A 27,786-nucleotide genomic window follows, 5' to 3' on the forward strand; every position below is an offset into this window, starting at 1 on the left:
CATTTGTGCTTTATTCTTTTATTTTCTTCGTGTTTTCCATGTTCTACTTGTGTTGGTTTCTATTATTTTATTTTATTTTTCTATTTAGTTTTCTAAAAAAACTAGACTTCAAAGAATCTGGCCTCCATTTAAAAAATAACAACAAAATATTTGTGGAGATTCTCAGTCATCCAGGTCATAGTTGTCTCAAAGGTGCTTTTTAAAAAGGCAACTGGACTGTTTTTTTTCCTTTGAGGAAGAAGATTTCGCTTCTCATCCAAGAATTCATTCATCTAAGAATCTTGGATGAAAAGTGAAATTTCTTCTTCTTCTTCTTCTTCTTCTTCTTCTTCTTCTTCTTCTTCTTCTTCTTCTTCTTCTTCTTCTTCTTCTTCTTCTTCTTCTTCTTCCCCATCACTCTCTCCCTCCTCCCTCCTTTGGCCTCTTCTTCTTCCCCCTCCTCCTCCTCTTCCCCCTCCTCCTTCCTCCCTCCTCCCTCCTCTGGCCTCTTCTTCCTCCTCCTCCTCTTCCCCATCCTCCTTCCTCCCTCCTTTGGCCTCCTCTTCTTCTTCCTCCTCCTCTTCTTCCCCATCACTCCCTCCCTCCTCCCTCCTTTGGCCTCCTCTTCCTCCTCCTCCTCCTCCTCTTCCCCATCACTCCCTCCCTCCTCCCTCCTTTGGCCTCCTCTTCTTCTTCCTCCTCCTCCTCTTCCCCCTCCTCTTCCCCATCACTCCCTCCTCCCTCCCTCCTTTGGCCTCCTCTTCTTCTTCTTCTTCTTCCTCCTCCTCCTCCTCTTGGATGAAAAGCGAAATGTCGTCATCTTTTTCTTCTCCTCCTCCTTTCTTCTCCTCCTCGTCCTCGAAAAAAATAGTCCACTTGCCTTTTGCAAGAGCACCAATGAGACAACCCCAAAAATAATTTTCACATCTTCCAATTGGCATCTTCCAATTCCCTTTCACTGTCTTTTGCTGAACCAGACTATGTAACGCATCCAACCCATGCATTAAGCTGCTTCTCCTTCCCAAAGAAAATCAGAACTCAAAATAAAGGGACTTCCGTTCCCTGTGGCCAGAAAGAAAACCCACAGACTTGATAATCTCTTTCAAATTTATTTTATTGAGGGAATAAATTCCTTCGGCTGGGGCCATTTGGTATCCTGTTCTACATGAGAGGGAAGTTTATTTAAAAAGAAAAAAATCAAAGGAACAAGGCAGGGACCATCCTTCCCTGCCTCGGGTCAGGATCCTGCCTTTTGGCCGACTGAGCTCCAAACTACGTTAAAAGTAAAACACTAAAAAGTTGCTAAAATTATATTGGAACCATCTCTATTTGCGTCGTCAGATATAAGGTTTAATTGCTGCCGCGTACTTGGTCCTTCTTGAGTGGATCACTCTGGAAGAGAAAAAGAAAGGGATATAGTTATAGGGAGCAAGTAGGTTCCAGGTTTTCTCAGCTCTTCTGGCCTTGCAACTCCAACTATGACTTTTTTTAAATCATAAAAATAAAGACTCCCTCAGATGAAGACCGATTCCCGAGCCATGTAGTTTTCTTGGAAACATTTTGCCATTCGGATTTTTATTGTTATTTTGATTTCACAATCTAGCGCCTAACTTTAGGACCTCCTTGTGGTCTTCCATCCCACTACCGTGTTTCCCTGAAAATAAGGTCTTATTTTCTTTTGACCCCCAAATAAGAGCTTGGTCTTATTTTTGGGGAGGTCTTATTATTTTTGAGGTGCAGGAGACGGCGAGCGTGGTCACCTCATGGCTGCTGCTGTGTTACAATATTTTCAGGGAGGGCTTATTTTCGGGGAAACAGGGTGTTAATAAGACCCAACCTTCTCTGGTTTGTCCAAATCAATCAAATGCCACCATTTAGCTGAGTTTGAAGACCCTCCGTCAAATCACAGAGGCCCAACTTGAAACCAGGTCGTAGATGTTCAGAGATTCCTGCTCTGAGACCAAAAATACAACAAAATCCATAAATACTGACCTGGTTTACGTTTAGGCACCAGGTTAAACTTTTCACCGGGGTCCATACAATTAATATACAGGTGATATTGGAGAAGTGGCCCTTAGGAGCCCAATACAATGAAACAGTGATTATGTACTAGTAATGAACGTTTGATCCAGCTTCCAATATCATCCACTACCTAAACATTTTGATAAAAACGCACAGAGGCGGACATCCTGGCAAAGTGCCACTCCAATCTCATCATCTTGGTCAGGATCGGGTTTCTCGCAAGCGTCATAATCCCCCCACCATCACCTTACTCAGTAGAAGCTCGGTTACTTCTCCCCCTTTCCTTGCTTCTCGGGGACCGTTTCCAAAATGGGGGCTGCCGGCGGGGAAAGGAGCAGCAAATTGGTCACCGGAGGCTTCTCCTTGGACTCCGTGGGGACCACCTTCCCAGGCACATTGCTTGATCCAAAGAGGCTTTGTGGGGTCACGTTGGGGGAAGAGGAGGAAGATGAAACAACGGAAGCCGCTGTGCTGTGGGCAGGCTTGGCGGGCAGGCCCCCCGAGACGAAGGCGGTATATTGATTCCAGAAGGAAAGGGGACCCACGCCCACCAGTTGGGCTGGGATGTCCCGTCCGAGGAAGTCCTGCAGCTTGACTTGGCCCCCGGAGAGCACTGGCAGGGGCCCTTCCAGAGGCAGTCGCCGTCCCCGGCGCGCCGGGTTATTGCTCCAGACGTGGCTTCCCAGATGAACCTTTGGAGAAAAAGAAAGCAGGAGGAGGAAAAGGAAGGTATGAATATTGGGGCGAAAGCCAAAGGATGAATAAGCAATATTTTCTTCCATTCTGAGTGCACAAAGGGGGCAAGCCTTGACATCCCAAGATAGGGAAATAACCATTCTGAAGCAGATTCCCAAGAAAGTGAGGGAAAAAAGAAAAAGTTATTCGCAATTAGCGAATAAATTATACCAGAAGGGGGTGTGGTTCAGATGGTTGATGCCTGAAGGTATGTTAATATTCTGGGAGGAGACAAGAGTTAGAATTAATACACCCATAGAGGCACAGGCCTTTATGGAAAAAAACAAAACACACCTAGAAAAATCAGATGATCCTACAACAGACACGCAGGACACGGGAGGGGCCGGAGCTCTGTCGGCGGGGGGAGATGGGGCAATACCAAGAAAGCTCAGATCACAAAAATGAACAAGAAAATCATTTTGACATAAACTGATCGAAATTACCAATTGAATTAATATGCTGACTATATACTACTATGTATTAATGATTTTTGCTTAGATGTATATTATGAGCATGGAGGGAGGGGGCACCTACCGCACCTTGCAACTGCCAAAACTTGTATACCTTTTCCATTACCTTTTTCCCTGTAAATTTAAAAAAAACCAATAAAACTTCGTTTAAAAAAAAAAGCAGCAATATTTTCTTCCAATTTAGGAACTATGGGATGTCATCAAATACTTTGGCCGGCAAGTGAGAACATAGGATTCATTGGAAGAGACCCTGATATCTGGAAAGATGAAAGGCAAAGGGACGGCAGAGGATGAGAGGGTTAGATAATGCAATCAACGCAATCAACGTGAATTTTAGCAAACTTCAGGAGTGTTGTGACCGGGACAATGAGGGGGTTGGGGAGGAAGTCCTGGAGTCTGGGGAAGGCTCTGATGAGGGCTCTGTGTCGGAAGAAGAGAGGGGGCCAGAGCCGTATGCCAGTTATCAGCTGCCTTCAGAGTCAGACATCAGTGAAGCAGACGAACAGCTGTAGCCTGTCCCTAGTGTGCGCATGCGCAGAGTTGCCAGACAAAGGGAAAGCTAAAGAACAGGGGTCAACTTGGGAGTAAGGCCACAGGTGGACGATGAATGGCCCCTCCCAGAGGAAAGAAAGGAGGAGCGAAAGGGGAGTGGAGTTTGCAGGAGACAATTCGTTCGCTCAATTGGCTCATGACTCTCCGAGACTCCTTGCCAAGTTTTGCAGATATCGGCCTGTCAGCTCTCCAAGCCAGATAAGGTCTGTGACTGTGAATCCTCCCTTGAAAGACTTTGCTGGATGTGAATGAGCAGAATTCATATTAAATTAATAAAAGAAGTTTTGTTGGGACCAGGAGTTTGCTTCATGCTCTTGGGAAGCCTCGATCAGAACAGCAATCAACGCAACCAATGTGAAGTTTGGCAAACTTCAGGAGACAATGGACAATTGGGGGGGGGAGGGGGGGGCTGGTGTGCTATGGTCAATGGGGTTGCAGAGAGTAGGGCACGATTTAGTGACTGATCAACAAAAACAAACGGACGTAAATCCCATCAGGATCTCCTGAGGTTATCCGTTCCTCCAAAGGGACAATATTTAGGAATGTTTAGAGACAAAAGTGCACTTCCCATACGCCAAGACTGTTTCAATGCAAGTAGTCCTCGACTTACGACCTCAATTGGAACTGGACCTTCTGTTGCTAAATGATGTAGCCCTTTAAGTGAATTGTGCCTGAATTTACAACCTTTTTTTTTGTGAATCTGGCTTCCTTCCTTCCTTGACTTTCTTATCAGAAGCTAGCTGGGAAGGTTGAAAATAGCGATCACGTCAACGCCAGGATGCTGGAATGATCATAAAAACCGGTAGTCCTCAACTTATGGCCACAACTGAGCCCCAAATTTATGCTGCTAAGTGAGAAATGTGTTGGGCTTTGCCCCATTTTAGGACTATTTTTTGCTTTTGCGAAAGAAATCACTGCTTGTCAGAAGGTCGAAAAGGGGAAATCACATACTTCCAGGACACTCTTAACTGTCATAAATGTGAGTCTATTGTCAAGCATCCAAATGTACATCATGGGGATGCTGAATCGGTCACAAGAGTGAATAATGGTCGTAACACCCTTTTCTTTAATGTCATTTTAACTTCGAATGGTCACTAAGCTAAATTTTGTAAGTTGAGGATGACTACTTATATATAAAAGTTGCGAAGCCCCAAAATCAAGTGACTGTGAGGATGCTCTGATGGTCATAAGTGCAAGGACCCGGGTGTACATTCCTATTTTCAATACCGTTGTAACTTTTGAGCAATCATTAAAGTTGTAAGTCAAGGATTATTTGTGAAGACTTGCAACCAGATTCAGAGAGACAAGGAAGCAGAACTTTTAAATTTGCCAACATCAGCCTCCCCTTCAAAAGATGGCTAAACAAAACAGAAGCAACTTTCCATAAAGAAATTGAGAATTGTAATTTGGGCAGAGAATAATCCTTAAACGTAAAGGTTCCCCTCACATATATGTGCTAGTTGTTCCCGACTCTAGGGGGCAGTGCTCATCTCCATTTCACAGCGCTGTCCGAAGACGTTCTCCGTGGTCATGTGGCCGGCATGACTAAACGCTGAAGGCGCACGGAACGCTGTTACCTTCCCACCAAAGGCGGTTCCTATTTTTTCTACTTGCATTTTTATGTGCTTTCGAATTGCAGAAGCTGGGACGAGGAAAGGGAGCTCACTCCGTTAAGCGACACTTGGTTTGATAAGAGGAAATTGGGTTAAAATTTATAAATGATGAAAAAAGGGGAAAAAGTTACTTAAACTTAGTCAAACTATTGCTAAATAAATGACCAATAATGATAATGTAATTATTTGTATTGACGGGATAAAAGGGAAATTGGATAAAAGTTGCAAACAATGATTAAGAAAAGAGGTTTCAAAACTTTGTTATGAAACACAATTAATTTTTTATGTTGAATGTGTGATAAAGGAATAATGTGATTGGATGATATTGAAAATAGATGAGGGAATGCCACTATGTGGTTTTGTTTAAAATTTGGGAATGTTTGTTATAAAAGAATGTTAAAACAACTATAATCATATGAAGGATGAGGTATGATGATAACAACCATATATCAATATATGTGATGTAAAGCAGATAATTTGATATGAATTAGAGGTGATGACAGTGGAAGGGATGTACGAAAACTCTGTGTAACCAATTGACAAGCTTTCTACAACTTTGTAATGGAGGATGATTTTATTTGTTTTTATTTTAAAAAGATTTTTTTGGGAAAAAAAAAACGACCTTTCAGATCGACAAGCTCATTATCTTAGCCACTGAGCCACTGCGTCCCGCAGGAATAATCCTTCCTTCTCTACAATTACCAGCATCCTTCACTCCAGTTATGCTAGGTGGGATACTGGCCAAGCTTGCCGATCGGAAGCAATAAGCGGAGGTGAAATCACATAATACCTTCTCAAACAATCACATTCTCCGAATTTCTTCTGAAGCCAGACTTGCGCACAGGGGTAAACTGTGTGAGAAAGGCAAGTACACAAGTGGCGTGGGTGTCTCACAACTCAAAGAGAAACTGACCTGAAGTGTCAAGCATGCTTTTCTGTTGCTCACCACCCGTATGAAGTGTGGCCTTTATCTCAATAATGAGAGATGAAGAGATAAACCTCCAGGTGGCAGTGACGTGCAGTCAGGTGAGGCAAGTGAGGCACAGCCTCACCTCTCATCATCAGGGCAGCGAGTCATTCGATGGGAAACTTGCCTCTTGGGAGGAATGACCCAGCTTGGCTCCCGCTTTCGATCTGCCGCCCAATGACCGAACGGAGAAGCGAAGAGGCAGGAGAGACAAAGCAGGAGCCAAGCCGAGTCATTCCTTCCAAGAGGCAAGTTTCCCATCGAATGACTCGCTGCCCTAGACTCGAGGCTCCAGTCCAGCCTGCGGTGCTTGCAGCCCCCACCAGCTCCTCCAGGGACTCCCAAGCTCGGCACCGGAGAGCTGCCACGAGAGAGGCCGGCCAGGTTGCCAGGGCAGCAGCAGAGGTTCCCTTTGTTCTTTTGGGTGCGGGAAGCAGGGGGGAGAGGCTTCCTCCACTCCGTCCGCTCCCCACCTGTGCTGCCCTCGCCCGACAAGCGCGCCCTGGATGCCGCGCAGCTCTAGCGGGCGGTGCCATGGCCAAATCCCAGGGCGGAGGACGGCAGGTCGGAACTGAGCATGCCTGACTGGAATTCTGGGAGTTGAAGTCCACAAGTCTAAAAAAATTGCTGCCTCACCAGCCATAAACCTCACCGCACGTCACTGCCAGGTGGCCTCAATGACCTTCTAAAACAATGCAAATGACCAGCTGCCTGCAAGGAGTATAAATCCTTCCATTCCCCACCATCCACTCAGAGTTGGAGAAACCTCTTGGATGAGAAGCGAAACGTCTTCGAAGAAAATAACCAGACAGCCCAGTTGCCTCTTGAAAAAGCACACTTGAGACAACCATCACCTGGATGATGGAGAATCTCCATTATTAAGGAGAGATGAACAAGACAAGAAGATGTCCCAAATAATCGTCAGAACAAGCCTATAGAGGTAGTCTCAACTTACAACCATTCGTTTAGTGACTTTTCAAAGTTTCAACGGCGCTGAAAAAAAAAGTGACGTGGCCATTTTTCACACTTAGGACCGTTGCAGCATCCCCATGGTCACATGGTCAAAATTTGGATGCTTGGCAACCAGTTCATCAATGATTTGGATGGGAGGATAAATGGGGAACTCATCCAATTTGCCGATGACACCAAGCTGGCAGGAAGAGCCAACACTCCAGAAGATAGGCTTAAGATGCAGAAGGATCTTGACAGACTTCAACATTGGGTGCTATCTAACAAAATGAAATTCAATGGTGAAAAGAGTAAGGTTCTACATTTAGGCAACAAAAACGGAATGCACAGGTACAGTATAGGTGGTACCTTGCTCAACAGTAGTAACTGTGAAAGGGATCTTGGAGTCCTAGTGGACAACCATTTAAATAGGAGCCAGCCGTGTGCAGCAGCTGCCAAAAAAGCCAACACAGTCCTAGGCTGCATAAACAGAGGGATAGAATCAAGAGTACGTGAAGGGTTAATACCACTTTATAAGGCCTTGGTAAGGCCACACTTGGAATCCTGCATTCAGTTTTGGTCGCCACGATGTAGAAAAGATGTTGAAAGAGTGCAGAGAAGAGCAACAAAGATGATTAGGGGACTGGAGGCTAAAACATATGAAGAACGGTTGCAGGAACTGGACATGGCTAGTTTAATGAAAAGAAGGAGTAGAGGAGACAGGACAACAATATTCCAATATCTCAGGGGTTGCCACAAAGAAGAGGGAGTCAAGCTATTCGGCAAAGCACCTGAAGGCAGGACGAGAAGCAATGGATGGAAACTAATCAAGGAAAGAAGCAAGCTAGAAATAAGGAGAAATTTCCTGACAGTTAGAACAATTAAGCAATGGAACAGCTTGCCTCCAGAAGTTGTGAATGCTCCAACACTGGAAGTTTTTAAGAAGATGTTGGATAACCATTTGTCTGAAGTGGTGTAGTTTCCTGCCTAAGCAGGGGGTTGGACTAGAAGACCTCCAAGATCCCTTCCAACTCATATTCTATTCTATTATTCTATTCTATTCTATTCTATTCTATTCTATCCTATTCTTTTCCTATCCTATCCTATCCTATCCTATCCTATCCTATCCTATCCTATCCTATCCTATCCTATCCTATCCTATTACATTCCATTCATATTTGTGACGGTTGCAATGTCTCCGGTCACATTTTGTGACCTTCTGACAAGCATAATTAATGGGGAAGCCAAATTCATTTAACAACTGGGTTACTAACTTACTTATTATGTCCTCAAAGAAAAACCAGATAATGCAGCATTGCCTATCCCAAGGTCATTGCTAGAGGGCGACAGAAAGCACACGAGGGAAGATATCTTCCTATCCAAGACCACCAGGGGGCCGAGGAAGCCAGATGTCCCTATTCCACCGCATTGATTCTTACCTGGGGATGGGCAGTCATTGCATGTTTGCGCAAGGCTGCCCTGTCGGTGAAGGGCTGTTTGCAAATCCCACAGATCAGCACTGGTTCCTCTTTGGCTTGGCTGCCCTGATGCTGTTGCTTCTCAGATGGACCTTCTCCACCACCTTCTCCTTTCTCCTTATCGGGTTCTTCTTCCACTGGGGCAGTTCCGCCATCTTCTTCCATATCGGCCTTCTCTTCCCCATCCTTCAAGGGACAGAGAGGACTTTGGGGCCCCAGAGGGGAAGAGGAGAGTGCTCCGGGTCCTCCCTCTTCCCCCTCAGGCTGCCCCATTTCATCCTCTTCCTTGGGAGGACCAAGACCTTCAGGGCTGGAGATCTGCTCTGCTTTTTCTCCAATGCTTTCTACCGAGTCTTCATCGGTGGGCTCTTCCTCCTCTTCCTCCTCTGACAGCTCCTCCTCCTGGGGGACAGGTGGCTGCTCCCGTGGCTTCTCCCCTTCTCCCAATGGGGCCCCCTCTGGGGCCAAAGGCTCAGGCAGGAGAGCTCCGTTGGGGATCTGGCCACCCAGGTGCATTCGGACGTGCTGTTGGAGGCTTACGGCGTTGGTGAACTTCTTCTGACAGATGGGACAAGAGTTTTGTGCTCGGGCCGACGGGCTGGTTTTGTGGGCCACAAAGTGAGCCCTCAGGTTCCCCCTGGTGGAGAAGGCTCGCCCGCAGACCTTGCATTTGAAGGGGCGTTCGCCCCCATGCTGCCCGTAGTGAAGTTGCAGAGCTCGGGGACAGCTGAGGACCCTCAAGCAGATGACGCATTGATTGAGCCCTGAAGATGCTGGAGAAGACGACACCGAGGAGCCGGCTGTGGATGGGGCCATGGTGGCCATGCCCGAGGAGGATGAGGACCCTTGGCGGTCGATTTTCTCCACCAGCTGCTGGAGCTTAGAGGTCTCTGAGGGAGAAGCTTCCAGGACGTAGGGGAAGGGGCCCATAGCTGGGCCCGCCTTGAAGTGATTGGCTAACAGAGCCCAGCTGGGCAAGGCCCCCACAAGCTTCCCCAGTTGAAGACGGGGCCCTTCCGTCTCTGATTCAGGAGGGGTGTTCTCATCCCCCTTCCCCTTGGCTTCCACTGCCTTCATCAGGACCAGCTTGTTGAAACCGGGCAAAGCTTGAGCCGCGGCTGACGGAGTCGTGCCGGATAATAGGCTCAGACTCTCGGTGGCACTCAGGGCCTTGCGCTCGGTTGCAGGGAGGGCTCCGTGTTCCTCTCCGGATTCTGCTTTCTCAGGCGGCACGGACATGCCATAAGGGAGCCCCGAAGTGGTGAGGACGTAGTCCAGGTGCTCGGGGACTGGGTGAGGGTTCATCTGGACGTGGGGGTACTTCTCCCGGTGACGATGGAAATGGACCTTAAGGTTGCCTCGCGTGGTGAAACGGTTCCCACAGATGTTACACTTGTAGGGACGCTCGCCGGTGTGGGAGCGCAGATGGATCTGGAGGGCGCTGTCGCTGCCGAAGATCTTCCCACAGAAACGACATTTGTGGCGTCCGCTTGGTTTCTCGCCTTCCAAGTTGGATTCTCCTCCTCCTCCTCCCCCTCCTCCATTCTTCTGTCGCAAGAGTCCTGGAGATGTGGCCTGCTCCAGACCCCGGGCAGTCCCTAAGCACTGAGCTGCCAAGACACCTGTGGCCGTAGGGAAGGCTGGAGCAAGCAGCTGCTCAGCTTTGGGCACCCTGGTGCTGCCAGGGAACGGGTGATAGAGATGGAAGAATGCCGGCTTGGGCACATCTGGAGAGGAGGACACCTGGCTCCTCCCAGGTTCAGTTTTAATGGAAAAGACGGGCAAAGAGGGCTTGGGCGGAGCAGAGGCCACCGGAGCAGGTTCCGTGGTGGAGGCCGGAGCCCCGACCTGTCCCCACGAACTCAAGAGCAACACCTGCCGGCAGATCTGTTCCGTCATCTGCATCTGATGGAGCTGGCGTTGTTGCAAAACACGCAACTCTTCCAGGATGAGAGGAATGTTGAGATGCCCGGTGGAGAGAGTGGTGGTAGGGGGCAGGGTTGGGGGTGGTGGAGGAGGGGGCCGGGAAGAGGCGGGCTCTTGGCTTGGCTCGGTCAGCAAGGGCCCAGGTTCCATGTCCATGCTTGGAGAACTTTCGGCGTGGATCTCAACGGAAGAGGAGGACGAGGAGCAGACGCTGGAGTGCTCCTGGCCGACGGTGGGAGTGGTCGCAAGGCCGGCCGAACTGGGGGCTCGCTCTGAGAAGCAAGTAGTAGTGTGAGCAGATAACTCGGAGGGGTCCTTGAAGGTGACGTGACAGGCAGGGCAGGAGAAGGGGCTGGAGTCATCCCCAGCGTCTCCTGGGAAGGTAGAAGAAAGAAAAAAGAGAAGGAAACAGAGTTAAGTCCAGATCTGTAAAAAAGAAATAAATGAATACAGGAACATAGAAATCTGATGTCAGAAAAAGAACTGATAAAGGCAGACAAATTACAGGAGTTCATTTAGTCATCTTTCGAAGTACCAATGGCACTGAAAAAATAGTCACTTAGGACTATTTTTCACACTCATGACCCTTTCAGCATTCCCACAGTCACATGATTTACATCCAGAGGCTTGACAACCGACTCGTATTTATAACGGTTACAGCGTCCCGAGGTAACGGGATCCCCTTTTCTAACCTTCTGACCAGCAAAGTCAACGAGGACGCTGGATTCGCGTAACAATCGTGTTTCTAATTTAAGAACCGCAGGGATTCACTTAAGAACTGTGGCGAGAAAAGTCGTAAAATGGGACAAAACTCATTGAACAAATTGAACTCACTTTCTCTCTCTCTCTCTGTTCCCTCCTTCCTTCCCTCCCTCTCCATCTTCGTTCCTTCCTTCCCTCCTTTTTCTTTCCTTCCTTCCTTTCCTCCTTCCTTCCTATTGATTTATTTTATAAAATTTTATATAGTCACTTATATAGTCTCTACTCACACATGGTGAGTTTCTTAAGAAGAATCTAAACATAGCAGAACAAAGAGCAGGCTATGCAAGCAAACAATCAAAGCATGCCACGCAGAGTCATAGGTTGGTGTGGCACATTCGTCATCCTGGGTATATCATCAGTTAGATGCTAGATTGTGCAGAAATGGATAGATTGACATTGAAAATTAAACATGTAGAATATTATCAAACAGGTTGCAATTCTTTTGAGTGCTGTTGTACATGTATACAATACAATACAATGAACGTATCGTCCTGGGCAACTGCAACCGTCGCAAATCCATGCCAGTTGCCAAGTGTCCAAATAGACAATAATACAATAGCAGAGTTGGAAGGGACCTTGGAGGTCTTCTAGTCCAACTCCCTGCCCAGGCAGGAAACCCTATACTGTTTCAGACAAATAGATATCCACTCTCTTCTTAAAAACTTCCAGTGATGGAGCATTTACAACTTCTGGAGGCAAGCTGTTCCACTGATTAATGTTCTAACTGTCAGGAAATTTCTCCTCAGTTCTAAGTTGCTTCTCTCCTTGATTAGTTTCTACCCATTGCTTCTTCTTCTACCCTCAGGTGCCTTGGAAAATAGTTTGACTCCCTCTTCTTTATGGCAACCCCTGAGATATTGGAACACTGCTATCCTGTCTCCCCTCGTCCTTCTTTCTATTAAGCTAGACATACCCAGTTCCTGCAATCATTCCTCATATGTTTTAGTCTCAGTCCCCTAATCATCTTTGTTGCTCTTCTCTGCACTCTTTCTAGAGTCTCCACATCTTTTCTACATCGTGGCCACCGAAACTGAATGCCGTATTCCAAGTGTGGCCTTACCAAGGCATTATAAAGTGGTATTAACACTTCACGTGATCTCGATTCTATCCTTCTGTTTATGTAGCCTAGTAGTAGAAATGTCTCTCTTAACAATCTCAATGTTGGGCTCAAAGGTTATAATCCGAGGACTACCTGTATACAATATAGGTAGAAGATGGCAGGATTCAAATAATTTAACAACCGATTTGCCCAGGGTCAGGTTGGCTGTCGTGGGAGGGGTGGTCCATTCCCGTCCTGCAGCACATGCGGGACAAATTTCCCGTGACAGCCAAAACCTGACCCAGCGAACTGGTTGTTAAATTACCCCTCACCACCACTATCAAAGTGGATCCTGGGCATTGCGCTGCGCTGCGATGGGGAAACGGGCAACAAGGTGGCCGGCATGAGGGAAGGAGGAGGGGCATGGAGAAGTAAGAGGGAAAGCGGCAGTGGTGGGTTGCAGGTGGTACGCCCCGGTACGGGCGTAACGATGCCTACCAGGAACACAGGCTACCATTCTGGGTACGGTGCTCCGGAGGGCCCACCTGCCCGCCCGAGCTCCTTATCTGTATTTAAGCTCTTTGGCGCTTCCGCGCATGTAGCATACGGTGCCTGTGCGGTGCTCTACCGAGCAGCTGGAGTGTCGCAGAGGCGTTGTGAAGGTAAGGACGCATGCAGGTTCTGTGTTCCTGTGCTGCGCGCATGCATGTGGGGGACGCCGGGCCCCGTTGCACCATACCGGTTGCAACGGGATCCGGAACCCACCACTGGAAAGCGGCCCCCTCCTTCCCTCATGCCCGCCGCTGCGTTGCCCGTTTCTCCATTGTAGCGTAGTGTCCAGGGTTCACGTTGATAGCAGAGGTGGTGGTGCATGCAATTTAACAACCGGTTCTCTCGAACCGATGCGAACCGGCTAAATCCTACCACTGCAGTACATCAGGAAAAGATCATTTAAAAATGTTCTTTTAAAGAACACGTATCACAATTGTGGTCGTAACTCCAGCACTACCTGTATAATCTTAAATCAGATTGGCTATATATTCAAAGCAGAGATCCACTAACGTTCAGCTTTAGGTGTCTTCCAGATCAGGGGCCCAACCAATAATGGTTTTCTCTTACCTTCGCTACCGGTTCGGAACTAGGAGCACTTGTGCCCAGTCCATGAACCAGGACTGGGCCATGGCATGCCAGAAACCGGGCTGCATAAACGAACAAAGCCCCAGCCGCGGAATGTGAAACCACACTCACTCCGGCCCACGGAAAACCCTCTCTTTCCATGGAACCGGTCCCTGATGACCAAAAAGGTTGCGAGGGGGCCGCTTTTCCAATTGGAATGACGACAGTAGTCCTCGACGTATGACCACAATGGAAGCCAACATTTCTGTCGTTAAGCGAGACATTTCAGTGAGCTTCGCCCCATTTTATGACCTTTCTTGCCGTATTTGTTAAGGGAATCGATCGCTGCAGTTCTCCAGGGAGTAAATGATCTGTTCAGCGAATCCGGCTTCCTCACTGTGTTTGCTTGTCAGAAGGTCGCAAATGGGGATCGCATGATCCCGCAACACGGCAACTGTCATAAATATGAACCCGTTGCCAAGCGTCCACGTTTTGATCACGTGACCATGGGGATGCTGCCAGGGTCGTAAGTGCGGGAAAAAAACGTCATTAAGTCACTTTTTTTCAGGGATTTTGCAACTTTGAACGGTCACTGAATGAACCGTTGTAAGTCGAGGACTACCCGTGTTGGTTTAGCGACCATTCAACGTTACAACGGCGGTGAAAAAAGGGACTTCTGACTGGTCCTCGCACTTACAACGATCACACTATCCCTGATCGCGTGATCTAAATTTAGCCGCTTGGCAACCGCCAAGTATTTACGACGGTCGTAACGTCCCTGAGTCATGTAACTGCCATTTGCAACTTTCCAACCAGCGAAGTCAACGGGGGAAGCTGGATTTTTTTTTAAATTCCTTCAGGGCGTGCGGGTTGGATCTGGACCGTAAGATGTAGATGTGGCCTGTGGGACTGACCTGGAAACAGTGAAAGACTGGCCCAAGATATCTGGTCGCCACGATGTAAAAAAGATGTGGAGACTCTAGAAAGAGTGCAGAGAAGAGCAACAAAGATGATTAGGGGACTGGAGACTAAAACATATGAAGAACGGTTGCAGGAACTGGGTATGTTTAGCTTAAGAGAAAGAAGGACTAGGGGAGACATGATAGCATTGTTCCAATATCTCAGGGGTTGCCACAAAGAAGAGGGAGTTGAACTATTCTCCAAAGCACCTGAGGGTAGAACAAGAAGCAATGGGTGGAAACTAATCAAGGAGAGAAGCAACTTAGAACTGAGGAGAAACTTCCTGACAGTTAGAACAATTAATCGGTGGAACAGCTTGCCTCCAGAAGTTATGAATGCCTCAACACTGGAAGTCTTTAAGAAGATGTTGGATAGCTATTTGTCTGAAACGGTATAGGGTTTCCTGCCTAGGCAGGGGGTTGGACTAGAAGACCTCCAAGGTCCCTTCCAACTCTACTATTGTATTGTATTGTATCTCTGCCAGTGAAAATGCAGCTGTTCATGGCCCTCCCGTTTTCGCTGGCAGAGCATTGCAGGAAGCCATCGCAGCCAAAAACAGAGCTCGGGAGCCTGTTTTCCCTGACAGAGCACTCGAGCCTCCCACACGCGCCCCTGACACAAGTGATGTTGAGGCTGCCCACGCCCCCTGGCCACACTCCCCCCCACCCGAGGTCAAACACAACCCTGATGTGGCCCTCAATGAAATCGAGTTTGACACCCCTGCCTTAACAACTTCAGTGATTTCGCTTTAATAACCGTTTTTGCAACGAAGCTCGCAAAATCGGGAACCACTCACTTAGCAAAGCTTACCAATAAAAACTCTGCTCCCAATCGTGGTCGTAAGCCGAGGACTACCTATAATTCCCCAATTTTTTATCCACGGGGATAAAGGAATGTATCTGGAAAGCACTGGGTTGGGGAAAATTGGCGCCAACTCTCAAGCAGGACAATCTGGGTATGCTGGCATGGCCACCATCTTCTCCTGGCATAAAGGTAAAGATTCTCCTGGCACATATCTAATAGGCGTTCCCGACTGTAGGGGGCGGTGCTCATCGTTTCAAAGCCGAAGAGCCAGCGCTGTCCGAAGACATCTCCTTGGTCATGTGGCTGGCATAACTAAACGCTGAAGGCGCATGGAACGCTGTTACCTTCCCACCAAAGGTGGCTCCTATTTTTCTACTTGCATTTTTTACGTGCTTTCGACCTGCTAGGTTGGCAGAAGCTGGGACAAGTCACGGGAGCTCACTCTGTTACGCGACGCTAGGGATTCGAACTGCCGAACTTTCTGATCGACAAGCTCAGAGCCTTAGCCACTGAGCCACCGTGTCCTGGAATACTGCAACCCATAAACGCCGAGAGGCGCAGATGGAAAATTTCCTTCCGCCAGAGGCCCTCTTCTGACAAACAATACCTCTAGCCGATGTAATGCGATGCGGCAGTTAAAAAGATACCCTCCATTGCTTAGATTGTTATCTAGGCTGTGCCCAGTTCTGGACACTGTACGTTCCTTGGGGAGATGGCGAAACTAGAGAAGATTCCGAGATCTCCCTGAAAATCGGGAAACCCAGCCTTGTGAAGGTCAGTTCAAAGATCTAGGTCAGATCGAGCATGGAAATGACATGAGGACCCTCTACAAAGATCTCAAAGGCTGTTTCTCCACTTCAAAGCCCCTTTAGTCATGAAAATGCCGGTAGGAGCTGAGTGTGTAAAGGCAAGGAAGAAAGTTGAGTGCTAAAATGATAGACCAACCTGCTACTATAAAGGTAAAGGTTTCTCTCGCACATACCGTATTTTTCGGAGTATAAAATGCACCGGAGTATAAGACGCACCAAGATTTTACCAACTGCCTTGAAAGAGGCGGTGGTGAGGCCCTTGCTCAAGAGGCCTTCACTGGACCCAATGGAGCTGGCTAATTATCGTCCAGTCTCCAACCTTCCCTTTTTAGCGAAGGTTGTTGAGAATGTGGTGGCACAGCAATTTCCACGACACCTTGACGAATCCGAATATCTAGACCCACGCCAGTCCGGCTTCCGACCCGGGCACAGCACAGAGACAGCCTTGGTCGCGCTGGTTGATGATCTCTGGAGGGCCAGAGATAGAGGTTGTTCCTCTATCCTGGTCCTATTAGACCTCTCAGCGGCTTTTGATACCATCAACCATGGTATCCTATTGCGCCGGCTGGAGGGGATGGGAGTCGGAGGCACCGTTTTACGGTGGTTTGGCTCCTACCTCTCCGACCGGTCGCAATGTGTGTTGACGGGGGGGCAGAGGTCGACCCTGAGTTCACTCACTTGTGGGGTGCCGCAGGGGTCGGTCCTATCGCCCCTCCTGTTCAACACATATGTGAAGCCACTGGGTGAGATCATCCGTGGTTTTGGGGTTGAATACCATCTGTACGCTGATGATACTCAGCTGTACGTTTCAACCCCAAATCACCCCAGCGAGGCTGTCGAAGTGATGTCCCGGTGTTTGGAAGCCGTCGGGGTCTGGATGGGGGACAACAGACTCAAACTCAACCCCTCCAAGACTGAGTGGCTGTGGCTACCGGGGCCTCGGTTCAGTCAGCTGACTCCAACGCTGGCCATAGGGGGCGAACAACTGCCCCCTGTGGAACGGGCACGCAATTTGGGCGTCCTCCTAGATGCCCGGCTGTCAATGGACGATCATGTGGCAGCCGTGGCAAGGGGGGACGTTCCACCAGGTTTGCCTGGTGCGCCAATTGCGCCCCCTTCTGGACCGGGATGCCCTACGCACGGTCACTCATGCACTGGTGACGTCTCGCCTGGACTACTGTAATGCTCTCTACATGGGGCTTCCCTTGGGACGCGCACGAAGACTGCAGCTAGTCCAGAACACAGCCGCGCGGGCAGTCATGGGGAGTACTAGGTACTCCCACGTAACACCGCTCCTGCGCGAGCTGCACTGGCTACCTGTGGTCTTTCGGGTGCGTTTCAAGGTTTTGACCACCATCTTTAAAGCGCTCCATGGCATAGGGCCTAGTTACCTGCGGGATCGCATCCTCCCACACACATCCCTACGGCCAATTCGCTCTCACAGGGAGGGGCTTCTCCTGGTGCCGTCCACTAGGCAATGCCAACGGGCGACACCAAGGAGTAGGGCCTTCTCTGTGATGGGCCCAACACTCTGGAATGACCTCCCTCCCGACATTAGAACCACCACTGACTTCCGCTCCTTCTGGCAGAAACTGAAGACACACCTGTTCCGACTGGCTGGCCTGGCATAATTCTTAACGTCTACCTCCTGGCATATATATTTCCTACTGGTTTTTTAGGGGACTTAATTTTATAGGACACTGGGGTTTTAAATTTTGTATATTTTAAATTATTCATTTAGCAATTACAGTTCTGTCTATTTTTATCCTCCTCTTATTTATGTATTTATCCATTTAATAATTTTAATTGTTTAAATTTTATTTATGATGTTTTTGATATGGACTGTACACCGCCCCGAGTCCCTTTTGGGAGAGGGGGCGGTCTAGAAGTGCTAATTAAATTAAATTAAATTAAAAATTAAATTTTGAAGAGGCAAATTAAAAAAAAAAGTTTTTGCACTCTGCAGACGTCCCAAAAATGGCCCATTTTTTGCGAAAACGGGGCCGTTTTTTGAAAAAAAAAAGGGGGGGCATGAATAGCCTTTAGGAGGCTTATAGATTGCTCCTGGGGGCTGGAGTGGGGGGCAAAAAAGAGCAAAAAAACGGCCTGTTTTTCGCTCATTTTTGCCCTCCCCAGCCGCACTCTAGAAGCCGCCTAAAAGCTATGCATGACCATTTTTGCAAAGGGGGCGGGGGTTTCAGGAAGCCAAAAATGCTGTATTCAGTGTATAAGATACACCCAGATTTCCAGCCTTTTTTTTTTGAGGGAATAGGGTGTGTCTTATACTCCGAGAAATACGGTATGTGCTAGTCGTTCCCGACTCTAGGGGGCAGTATTCATCTGTGTTTCAATGCCGAAGAGCCAGCACTGTCCGAAGATGTCTCCGTGGTCATGTGGCCGGCATGACAAAACGCCGAAGGCGCATGGAACGCTGTTACCTTCCCACCAAAGTGGTCCCTATTTGTCTACTTTCAATTTTTTACGTGCTTTCGAACTGCTAGGTTGGCAGAAGCTGGGACAAGTAACGGGAGCTCACTCTGTTACACACCGCTAGGGATTCAAACTGCCAATCTTTCTGATCAACATGCTCAGCGTCTTAGCCACTGAGCCACTGGGTTCCTGAGCCACCACGTCCCTCCTCGGTCTAGCCTGCCACTATACCGGGAGCTTAAAAGCAGGATTATGGACAGTGGAGTGCCTCGGACAAGAATCTGATAGCCTGGCTGTATTGAAGATAGTTTGGTGGATTTTTGTTCTGAGTTAACAATTGGATTAGAATCTGTGTTTTTCAACCTTGACAGCTTTAAGACGTATGGACTTCAACTCCCAGAATTCCCCAGCCAGCAAACCCTAGACACACATTTTTTCAATAAAACCTAGAATCTCACGATAGGTCTTTCTCAACCTTGGCTACTGTGAAGATGTGTGGACTTCAACTCCCAGAATTCCCCAGCCAGCCATGACTGCCTAGGGAATTCTGGGAATTGAAGTCCACCCATCTTAAAGCGGCCCAGGTTGGACGATGGATGACTCACAGTTCTAACACAGGAAGCCCAGCTGGTTTTTTCCCCCACTTCCCCAAACTGGTGATGACCTCCAGATTACAACCAGCACCCACTCCCAGGATTTCCTCAGCACGCTAGTCCTCACGAGGCTGGGGATTTGGGGAAATGTAATGGAACACATCTGCAGTTTGAAGGAGCTTGCTCTGCTGTGGCCCTGGCCTTTTTAGAGCTTCCCTTCTAGGCATTTGGGTCATCCTGAAGGACTGAAAGGGACGTGGGGGCTCAGTGACTAAGACGCTTGTCGATCAGAAAGTTTGGCAGTTCGGCGGTTTGAATCCTTAGCGCCGCGTAACGGAGTGAGCTCCCGTGACTTGTCCCAGATTCTGCCAACCTAGCCCTTCGAAAGCACGTAAAAATGCAAGTAGAAAAAATTGGGACCACCTTTGGGGAGAAGGTAACAGCGTTCCGTGCGCCTTCGGCGTTAAGTCATGCCGGCCACATGACCACAGAGACGTCTTCAGACAGCTCTGGCTCTTCGGCTTCGAAACAGAGATCAGAACCGGCCTCTAGAGTCGGGAATGACTAGTAGGGGGGGCGATGCTCATCTCCGTTTCAATACATTCGCACATATGTGTGCGGGGAACCTTTACCTTTTATGGGAGTCCTTGAGCCAGGCTCTTTTTGGGGGGGGGATGAGGAGAGAGAGAGAGAGAGGAGAGAAAGAGAGAGAGTACAGAGAAAGAGAGAGAGAGAAAGAGAGAGAGTGAGACACAGAGAGAGAGAGAGAGAGGAGAGAGAAAGAGAGAGGGAGAGAGTACAGAGAAAGAGAGAGACAGAGAGGAGAGAGAAAAAGAGAGAGAGGGAGAGAGTACAGAGAAAGAGAGAGAGAGAGAGAGACAGAGAGGAGAGAGAAAGAGGGAGAGGGAGAGAGAGAGGAAACGCCAGCACAGCAAAATGGTGGTTCTGCCTTTACTAATAACATTCAAAAGCTTAGAAGCTAAGTTTCTAGCCCTCATGGTGGATCTTTTTTAAAAGAAAGAAAGAAAAAAAAAACGGGGCAAAGCCAGGGCAAAGGATGTAAAGAAGCAGCATCCAACGGGATGCTTGGCGATTTTAGGAAACGAGGATCTCCTCTAGATCGCCTTCCCCCCCCACCCTCCACCCCCCTCCCCAATGGTTGTTTGCGGGTTTCAGGCAACAAGCCACGATCTCCGCCTTTCCTCGCGGATCCGCTGCCAAAAAGGCGCATCCGAAAAGGAGGCAGGATGGGTGGGGAACGCCAAGGGGGTCTCGGATCCGTCCACCATATTGCTGTATCCCCCCCTTCCCCAACCCACCCACCCACGCAGAAGGGGTGGGGGAACGGGGACGGATCGCGTGGTTTGGGGAAGGGGGAAGAGAAGACAATGGGGGAAAAAAAAGGACCCCGCAGAGGAGATCCAACCGGCCGCTCCTGGGAGTGAGATGGGAGGATGGGGAGAAGGACCGGCCTGCTGGGGAAAGAATGGGTCTGGGGGGGAGGGGGTTTGCCGGGGACGACCCCCACCCGTTCTCCCTCCCCTCCCTCCCCGTCCGCAGCCCCCTTCCTCCCCACCTGCGGGCTCTGCCATGCTGGCGTCTGCGCCCTCCGCCGGCTCCCCGCGTCCTCGGGGGCTGCTCATCTCGGCCGCTCCCGGAGGAAGAGGAGGAGGAGGAGGAGGAGGCGAGAGAGATCGGCGGGCTAACCCCCCCCACTCCCTCCCCTCCGCGGCTTCTGCAGCAGGGACCTCTGGTGTCTGGAGGGCGGCTGGTGCCGCCGCCGCCGCCAGCAGGAGCCAGCGCGGGGCGCCCCCGTGCGCCGCTGCTCTGGAGCGCACCTGGAGGAGGAGGAGGAGGAAGGGCGGGAGCGATGGATATCAGGAGGAAGGGAAGGCTGAAGGATGGCGAGAAGGAGGAGGGAGGGAGGGATGGATAGCAGGAGGAGGAGGAGGAAGAAGAGGAGAAGGAGGAGGAAGAAGAAGAGGAAGCCAAAGGATGGAGGAGGGAGGGAGTGATGGGGAAGAGGAGGAGGAGGAGGAGGAGGGAGGAGGAGGAGGGAGAGAGGGAGTGTGTGATGGATAGCAGGAGGAGGAGGAAGGAGGAGGAGGGAGGGAGGGAGTGTGCGATGGATAGGAGGAGGAGGAGGAGGAGGAAGAAGAGGAGGAAGCCAAAGAATGTAGGAGGGAGGGAGGGAGGGGGAAGGGGAGGAGGAAGAGGAGGAGGAAGAGGAGGAGGAGGGAGGGAGGGAGTGTGTGATGGATAGCAGGAGGAGGAGGAAGAAGAGGAGGAGGAGGAGGAGGAGGAAGAAGAGGAGGAGGAGGAGGAGGAAGAAGAGGAGGAGGAGGAGGAAGAAGAGGAAGCCAAAGGGTGGGGGAGGGAGGGAGTGATGGGGAAGAGGAGGAGGAAGAGGAGGAGGAGGGAGGAGGGGGAGGGAGGGAGTGTGTGATGGATAGCAGGAGGAGGAGGAAGGAGGAGGAGGGAGGGAGGGAGTGTGCGATGGATAGGAGGAGGAGGAGGAGGAAGAAGAGGAGGAGGAGGAGGAAGAAGAGGAAGCCAAAGAATGGAGGAGGGAGGGAGTGATGGGGAAGGGGAGGAGGAAGAGGAGGAGGAAGAGGAGGGAGGGAGGGAGTGTGTGATGGATAGCAGGAGGAGGAGGAAGAAGAGGAGGAGGAGGAGGAGGAGGAGGAGGAAGAAGAGGAGGAGGAGGAGGAAGAAGAGGAGGCCAAAGGATGGAGGAGGGAGGGAGTGATGGGGAAGAGGAGGAGGAAGAGGAGGAGGAGGGAGGGAGGGATTGTGTGATGGATAGCAGGAGGAGGAGGAAGGAGGAGGAGGGAGGGAGGGAGTGTGCGATGGATAGGAGGAGGAGGAGGAGGAAGAAGAGGAGGAGGAAGAAGAAGAGGAAGCCAAAGAATGGAGGAGGGAGGGAGTGATGGGGAAGAGGAAGAGGGAGGGAGGGAGTGTGTGATGGATAGCAGGAGGAGGAGGAGGAGGAGGAGGAAGAAGAGGAGGAGGAGGAGGAAGAAGAGGAGGCCAAAGGATGGAGGAGGGAGTGAGTGATGGGGAAGAGGAGGAGGAGGAGTGAGTGAGTTATAGAACCGAGGAAGCTTCCGGGATGAGAAGTGAAACGTCTTCAGGAAAAATCAAGGAAGTCCAGTTGTCTTTAAAAAAAAAATGTTTAAAGCACTTTTGGGATGACTAGACCTTGGGAGGACTGAGGACTTCCATTGACGCAAGACTTGCAAAGGCCTCCATTTGAAGACAGAGGTTCCATCTTGAAGGGGGAATGGGTGGAAATAATTACTTTGACTGGCCACGGTGATGGGTTTTCCTCGTCCCATCTCCCCACCTCCGTTTCCTCCTCCTGTAATAGCATTGCCAAAAAAAGGCATTAAGAGTTGTTAACCTAATTTTGCGAAGCTTCTTCTCCAGTAACATTGTACTGCTCACTAAGGCTAGGCCAAAAAAACATCGGGCAAAAATTCATAGGTGGTCAGAAAGGATGATACAACAGCGTACCGATTTAAAGCCGGAACTGTTTCTGTTGGGTATTTTACCAGAGAGATATAGTAAAAGAAAATGTATATTTAATTATTCACGTAATAACTGCAGCTAGAATCGTAGGTGAACAAAGTTGGGAAAAAATTCCCTCGGAGGGAGAGGTAATTAAAAAATAATAATGAGACAGTGCAGAAATGAACAGATTAACGTTGGCAATTAAAGAAGAGGAAGGAGAGGAGTATTATAAGGTGTGGGGCTGTTTTGATCACTGGATAGAAAATCGGCATGGATCAAAAGAAGCAGAAAATCGAATACTTTGGAAAAGAATGCCGAATGATAGGGGAGGAGTTAGGGTAAGGTCAGGTAAAGGTAAGGTAGAAATAGATTTAAAATGATGTAACTGTTAAAGATGAGGACACAAAGATTGTACCCGGATGACGCACTGTAAGATTCATGATGGAAGAATGGTGATGGAAAAAGAAAAAGAACACTTTTCAAAAAAACCAAAACCCTTGGCTAGACCAATCCTCGAATACAGCTCGCCTGCCTGGAATCCGCACTGTATATCGGACATTAATACAATTGAGTAGGTCCAGAGGTGTTTTACGAGAAGAGTCCTCCACTCCTCTGCTCACAATACAATCCCATATTCCACCAGGCTCGAAATTTTGGGCCCTGGAACTACGCCGTCTACGGTCTGATCTAAGCCAGTGGTGGCGAACCTTTCTGTCTTTGCGTGTTGAAACTGTGTGCCCCACACTCACAATGCAATGCGTCCTGCCAACCTGCGCGTACATGTGTGACACCCCCCCCTGCACATACATGCATGACCGCCCTCCCACCATGGAGGGGAGTTTTTGCCCTCCGCAGGCTTTCCTCGAGCTTCTGGGATGGCGGAAATGAGCTCCCCTGGGCTCAACAGGCCCTCTGGAGGCGGGAAACACACCCGTTTCTGAACTTTCGGAACTCCCGTTCTTCGCCTTCCCCAGGCTCCGGAGGCTTTCCTTAACCTCTGGGAGGGCGAAAACGGCCTCCCCTGGGCTCCGGAGGCCCTCTGGAGGTGGGAAACACACCCGTTTCGGAACTTTTGGAACTTCCGTTCTTCGCCTTCCCCAGGCTCCGGAGGCTTTCCTCGACTTCTGGGAGGGCCAAAACAGCCTCCCCTGGGCTCCGGAGGCCCTCTGGAGGTGGGAAACACACCCGTTTCTGAACTTTTGGAACTCCCGTTTTTCACCTTCCTGAGGCTTCGGAGGCTTTCCTTGACCTCTGGGAGGGCGAAAACGGCCTCCCCTGGGCTCCGGAGGCCCTCTGGAGGTGGGAAACACACCCGTTTTGGAACTTTTGGAACTTCCGTTCTTCGCCTTCCCGAAGCTCTGGAGGCTTTCCTTGACCTCTGGGAGGGCGAAAACGGCCTCCCCTGGGCTCCGGAAGCCCTCTGGTGGCAGGGAACACACCCGTTTCTAAACTTTCGGAACTCCCGTTTTTCACCTTCCTGAGGCTTCGGAGGCTTTCCTTGACCTCTGGGAGGGCGAAAACGGCCTCTCCTGGGCTCTGGAGGCCCTCTGGAGGTGGGAAACACACCCGTTTCTGAACTTTCGGAACTCCCATTTTTCGCCTTCCCCAGGCTCCGGAGGCTTTCCTTGACCTCTGGGAGGGTGAAAACGGCCTCCCCTGGGCTCCGGAGGCCCTCTGGAGGCAGGAAACACACCCGTTTCTGAACTTTTGGAACTCCCATTTTTTGCCTTCTCCAGGCTCCGGAGGCTTTCCTTGACCTCTGGGAGGGGGAAGACGGCATCCCCTGGGCTCTGGAGGCCCTCTGGAGGAAGGAAACACACCCGTTTCTGAATTTTCGGAACTCTCGTTTTTCGCCTTCCTGAGGCTCCGGAGGCCCTCTGGAGGCAGGAAACACACCCATTTCTGAACTTTCAGAACTCCTGTTTTTCGCCTTCCTGAGGCTCTGGAGGCTTTCCTCGACCTCTGGGAGGGCCAAAACAGCCTCCCCTGGGCTCCGGAGGCCCTCTGGAGGTGGGAAACACACCCGTTTCTGAACTTTTGGAACTCCTGTTCTTCGTCTTCCTGAAGCTCTGGAGGCTTTCCTTGACCTCTGGGAGGGCGAAAACGGCCTCCCCTGGGCTCCGGAAGCCCTCTGGTGGCAGGGAACACACCCGTTTCTAAACTTTTGGAACTCCCGTCTTTAACCTTCCCGAGGCTCTGGAGGCTTTCCTCGAGCCTCTGGGAGGGCAAAAACGGCCTCTCCTGGGCTCCGGAGGCCCTCTGGAGGTGGGAAACAAATCTGTTTCTGAACTTTCGAAACTCCCGTTCTTCACCTTCCCCAGGCTCCGGAGGCTTTCCTTGACCTCTGGGAGGGCGAAAACGGCCTCTCCTGGGCTCCGGAGGCCCTCTGGAGGTGGGAAACAAATCTGTTTCTGAACTTTCGAAACTCCCGTTCTTCACCTTCCCCAGGCTCCGGAGGCTTTCCTTGACCTCTGGGAGGGTGAAAACGGCCTCTCCTGGGCTCCGGAGGCCCTCTGGAGGTGGGAAACAAATCTGTTTCTGAACTTTCGAAACTCCCGTTCTTCACCTTCCCCAGGCTCCGGAGGCTTTCCTTGACCTCTGGGAGGGCGAAAACGGCCTTTCCTTGGCTCCGGAGGCCCTCTGGAGGCGGGAAACACACCCGTTTCTGAACTTTCGGAACTCCCATTTTTCACCTTCCCGAGGCTCCAGAGGCTTTCCTCGAGCCTCTGGGAGGGTGAAAACGGCCTTTCCTGGGCTCCGGAGGTCCTCTAGAGGCGGGAAACACACCCGTTTCTGAACTTTCAGAACTCCCGTTTTTCGTCTTCCCGAGGCTCCGGAGGCTTTCCTTGACCTCTGGGAGGGTGAAAACGGCCTCCCCTGGGCTCCGGAGGCCCTATGGAGGCAGGAAACACACCCGTTTCTGAACTTTTGGAACTCCCATTTTTTGCCTTCCCCAGGCTCCGGAGGCTTTCCTTGACCTCTGGGAGGGGGAAAACGGCATCCCCTGGGCTCCGGAGGCCCTCTGGAGGAAGGAAACACACCCGTTTCTGAACTTTCGGAACTCCCATTTTTCGCCTTCCCCAGGCTCCGGAGGCTTTCCTTGACCTCTGGGAGGGTGAAAACGGCCTCCCCTGGGCTCCGGAGACCCTCTGGAGGCAGGAAACACACCCGTTTCTGAACTTTTGGAACTCCCATTTTTTGCCTTCCCCAGGCTCCGGAGGCTTTCCTTGACCTCTGGGAGGGGGAAAACGGCATCCCCTGGGCTCCGGAGGCCCTCTGGAGGAAGGAAACACACCCGTTTCTGAATTTTCGGAACTCTCGTTTTTCGCCTTCCTGAGGCTCCGGAGGCCCTCTGGAGGCAGGAAACACACCCATTTCTGAACTTTCAGAACTCCTGTTTTTCGCCTTCCTGAGGCTCTGGAGGCTTTCCTCGACCTCTGGGAGGGCCAAAACAGCCTCCCCTGGGCTCCGGAGGCCCTCTGGAGGTGGGAAACACACCCGTTTCTGAACTTTTGGAACTCCTGTTCTTCGTCTTCCTGAAGCTCTGGAGGCTTTCCTTGACCTCTGGGAGGGCGAAAACGGCCTCCCCTGGGCTCCGGAAGCCCTCTGGTGGCAGGGAACACACCCGTTTCTAAACTTTTGGAACTCCCGTCTTTAACCTTCCCGAGGCTCTGGAGGCTTTCCTCGAGCCTCTGGGAGGGCAAAAACGGCCTCTCCTGGGCTCCGGAGGCCCTCTGGAGGTGGGAAACAAATCTGTTTCTGAACTTTCGAAACTCCCGTTCTTCACCTTCCCCAGGCTCCGGAGGCTTTCCTTGACATCTGGGAGGGCGAAAACGGCCTTTCCTGGGCTCCGGAGGCCCTCTGGAGGCGGGAAACACACCCATTTCTGAACTTTTGGAACTCCCATTTTTCACCTTCCCGAGGCTCCAGAGGCTTTCCTCGAGCCTCTGGGAGGGTGAAAACGGCCTTTCCTGGGCTCCGGAGGTCCTCTAGAGGCGGGAAACACACCCGTTTCTGAACTTTCAGAACTCCCGTTTTTCGTCTTCCCGAGGCTCCGGAGGCTTTCCTTGACCTCTGGGAGGGTGAAAACGGCCTCCCCTGGGCTCCGGAGGCCCTATGGAGGCAGGAAACACCAGTTTCTGAACTTTGGAACTCTCGTTCTTCAACTTCCCCAGGCTCCGGAGGCTTTCCTTGACCTCTGGGAGGGCGAAAACGGCCTCTCCTGCGCTCCGGAGGCCCTCTGGAGGCAGGAAACACACCCGTTTCTGAATTTTTGGAACTCCCGTTTTTCGCCTTCCCGAGGCTCCGGAGGCTTTTCTCAAGTCTCTGGGAGGGTGAAAACGGCCTCTCCTGGGCTCCCGAGGCCCTCTGGAGGCAGGAAGCACACCCATTTCTGAACTTTCAGAACTCCCGTTTTTCGCCTTCCCGAGGCTCCGGAGGCTTTCCTCGAGCCTCTGGGAGGGTGAAAACGGCCACTCCTGGGCTCCGGAAGCCCTCCCTGAAGCCTCTTGATGCCAAAAATGGAGCATGGGGGGAGGTGTACTGCTCCCCCTGCGGTGTCCCCGCCCACCCCCACCCATGCACGCGCCATAGGTTCACCATCACAGATCCAATACAGTACGCAAAATTGTCGGTTACAACGTCTTACCTGTCAACAATAACCTCAGCTTCAACCTCAATCATACACGAGCAAAAATCGATACACACTTAAAGTAAACCGTTCCAAACTTGATTGCACAAAATCGGACTTCAGCAACAGAGTGGTCAACGCCTGGAATGCTCTACCTGACTCCGTTGTTACAGCCTCAAACCCCCAAAGCTTCAACCTTAAACTGTCCACCGTGGACCTCACCCCATTCCTAAGAGGTCCATAAAAGGGGGCGTGCATAAGCGCACCAGCGTACCTTCCGTCCCTGTCCTACTGTCCCCATTTAAAGTAAAGGTAAAGATTCCCCTCGCACATATGTGCTAGTCGTTCCCCACTCTAGGTGGCGGTACTCATCTCCATTTCAAAGCCGAAGAGCCAGCGCTGTCCAAAGACGTCTCCGTGGTCATGTGGCCGGCATGACT

At 50.5% G+C, this 27,786-nt stretch overlaps 1 protein-coding gene across 2 annotated transcripts; it reads right to left on the reverse strand.

The window, feature by feature from the left end:
- Positions 1-1,075: 1,075 nt before the first annotated feature.
- LOC309400707 (sal-like protein 2) lies at positions 1,076-20,964 on the reverse strand. Of its 2 annotated transcripts, none has more exons than XM_081969340.1 (4): positions 20,780-20,964; positions 8,726-11,064; positions 2,253-2,693; positions 1,076-1,371 (listed from the first exon to the last, which is right to left on the reverse strand). In XM_081969340.1, exons 1-3 carry the CDS (start codon positions 20,844-20,846, stop codon positions 2,268-2,270), a joined length of 2,832 nt encoding a protein of 943 aa, XP_081825466.1. In that variant the 5' UTR covers positions 20,847-20,964; the 3' UTR covers positions 1,076-1,371; positions 2,253-2,267. The 2 variants fall into 2 exon arrangements, with proteins under 2 accessions (XP_081825466.1, XP_081825465.1); XM_081969339.1 differs by having other exon boundaries at positions 2,248-2,693; positions 20,780-20,963.
- Between the last annotated feature and the right edge of the window lie 6,822 nt (positions 20,965-27,786).

The sequence above is a fragment of the Natrix helvetica genome (assembly GCF_964273705.1).
Source record: "Natrix helvetica genome assembly, chromosome: W".
NCBI lineage: Eukaryota > Metazoa > Chordata > Lepidosauria > Squamata > Natricidae > Natrix > Natrix helvetica.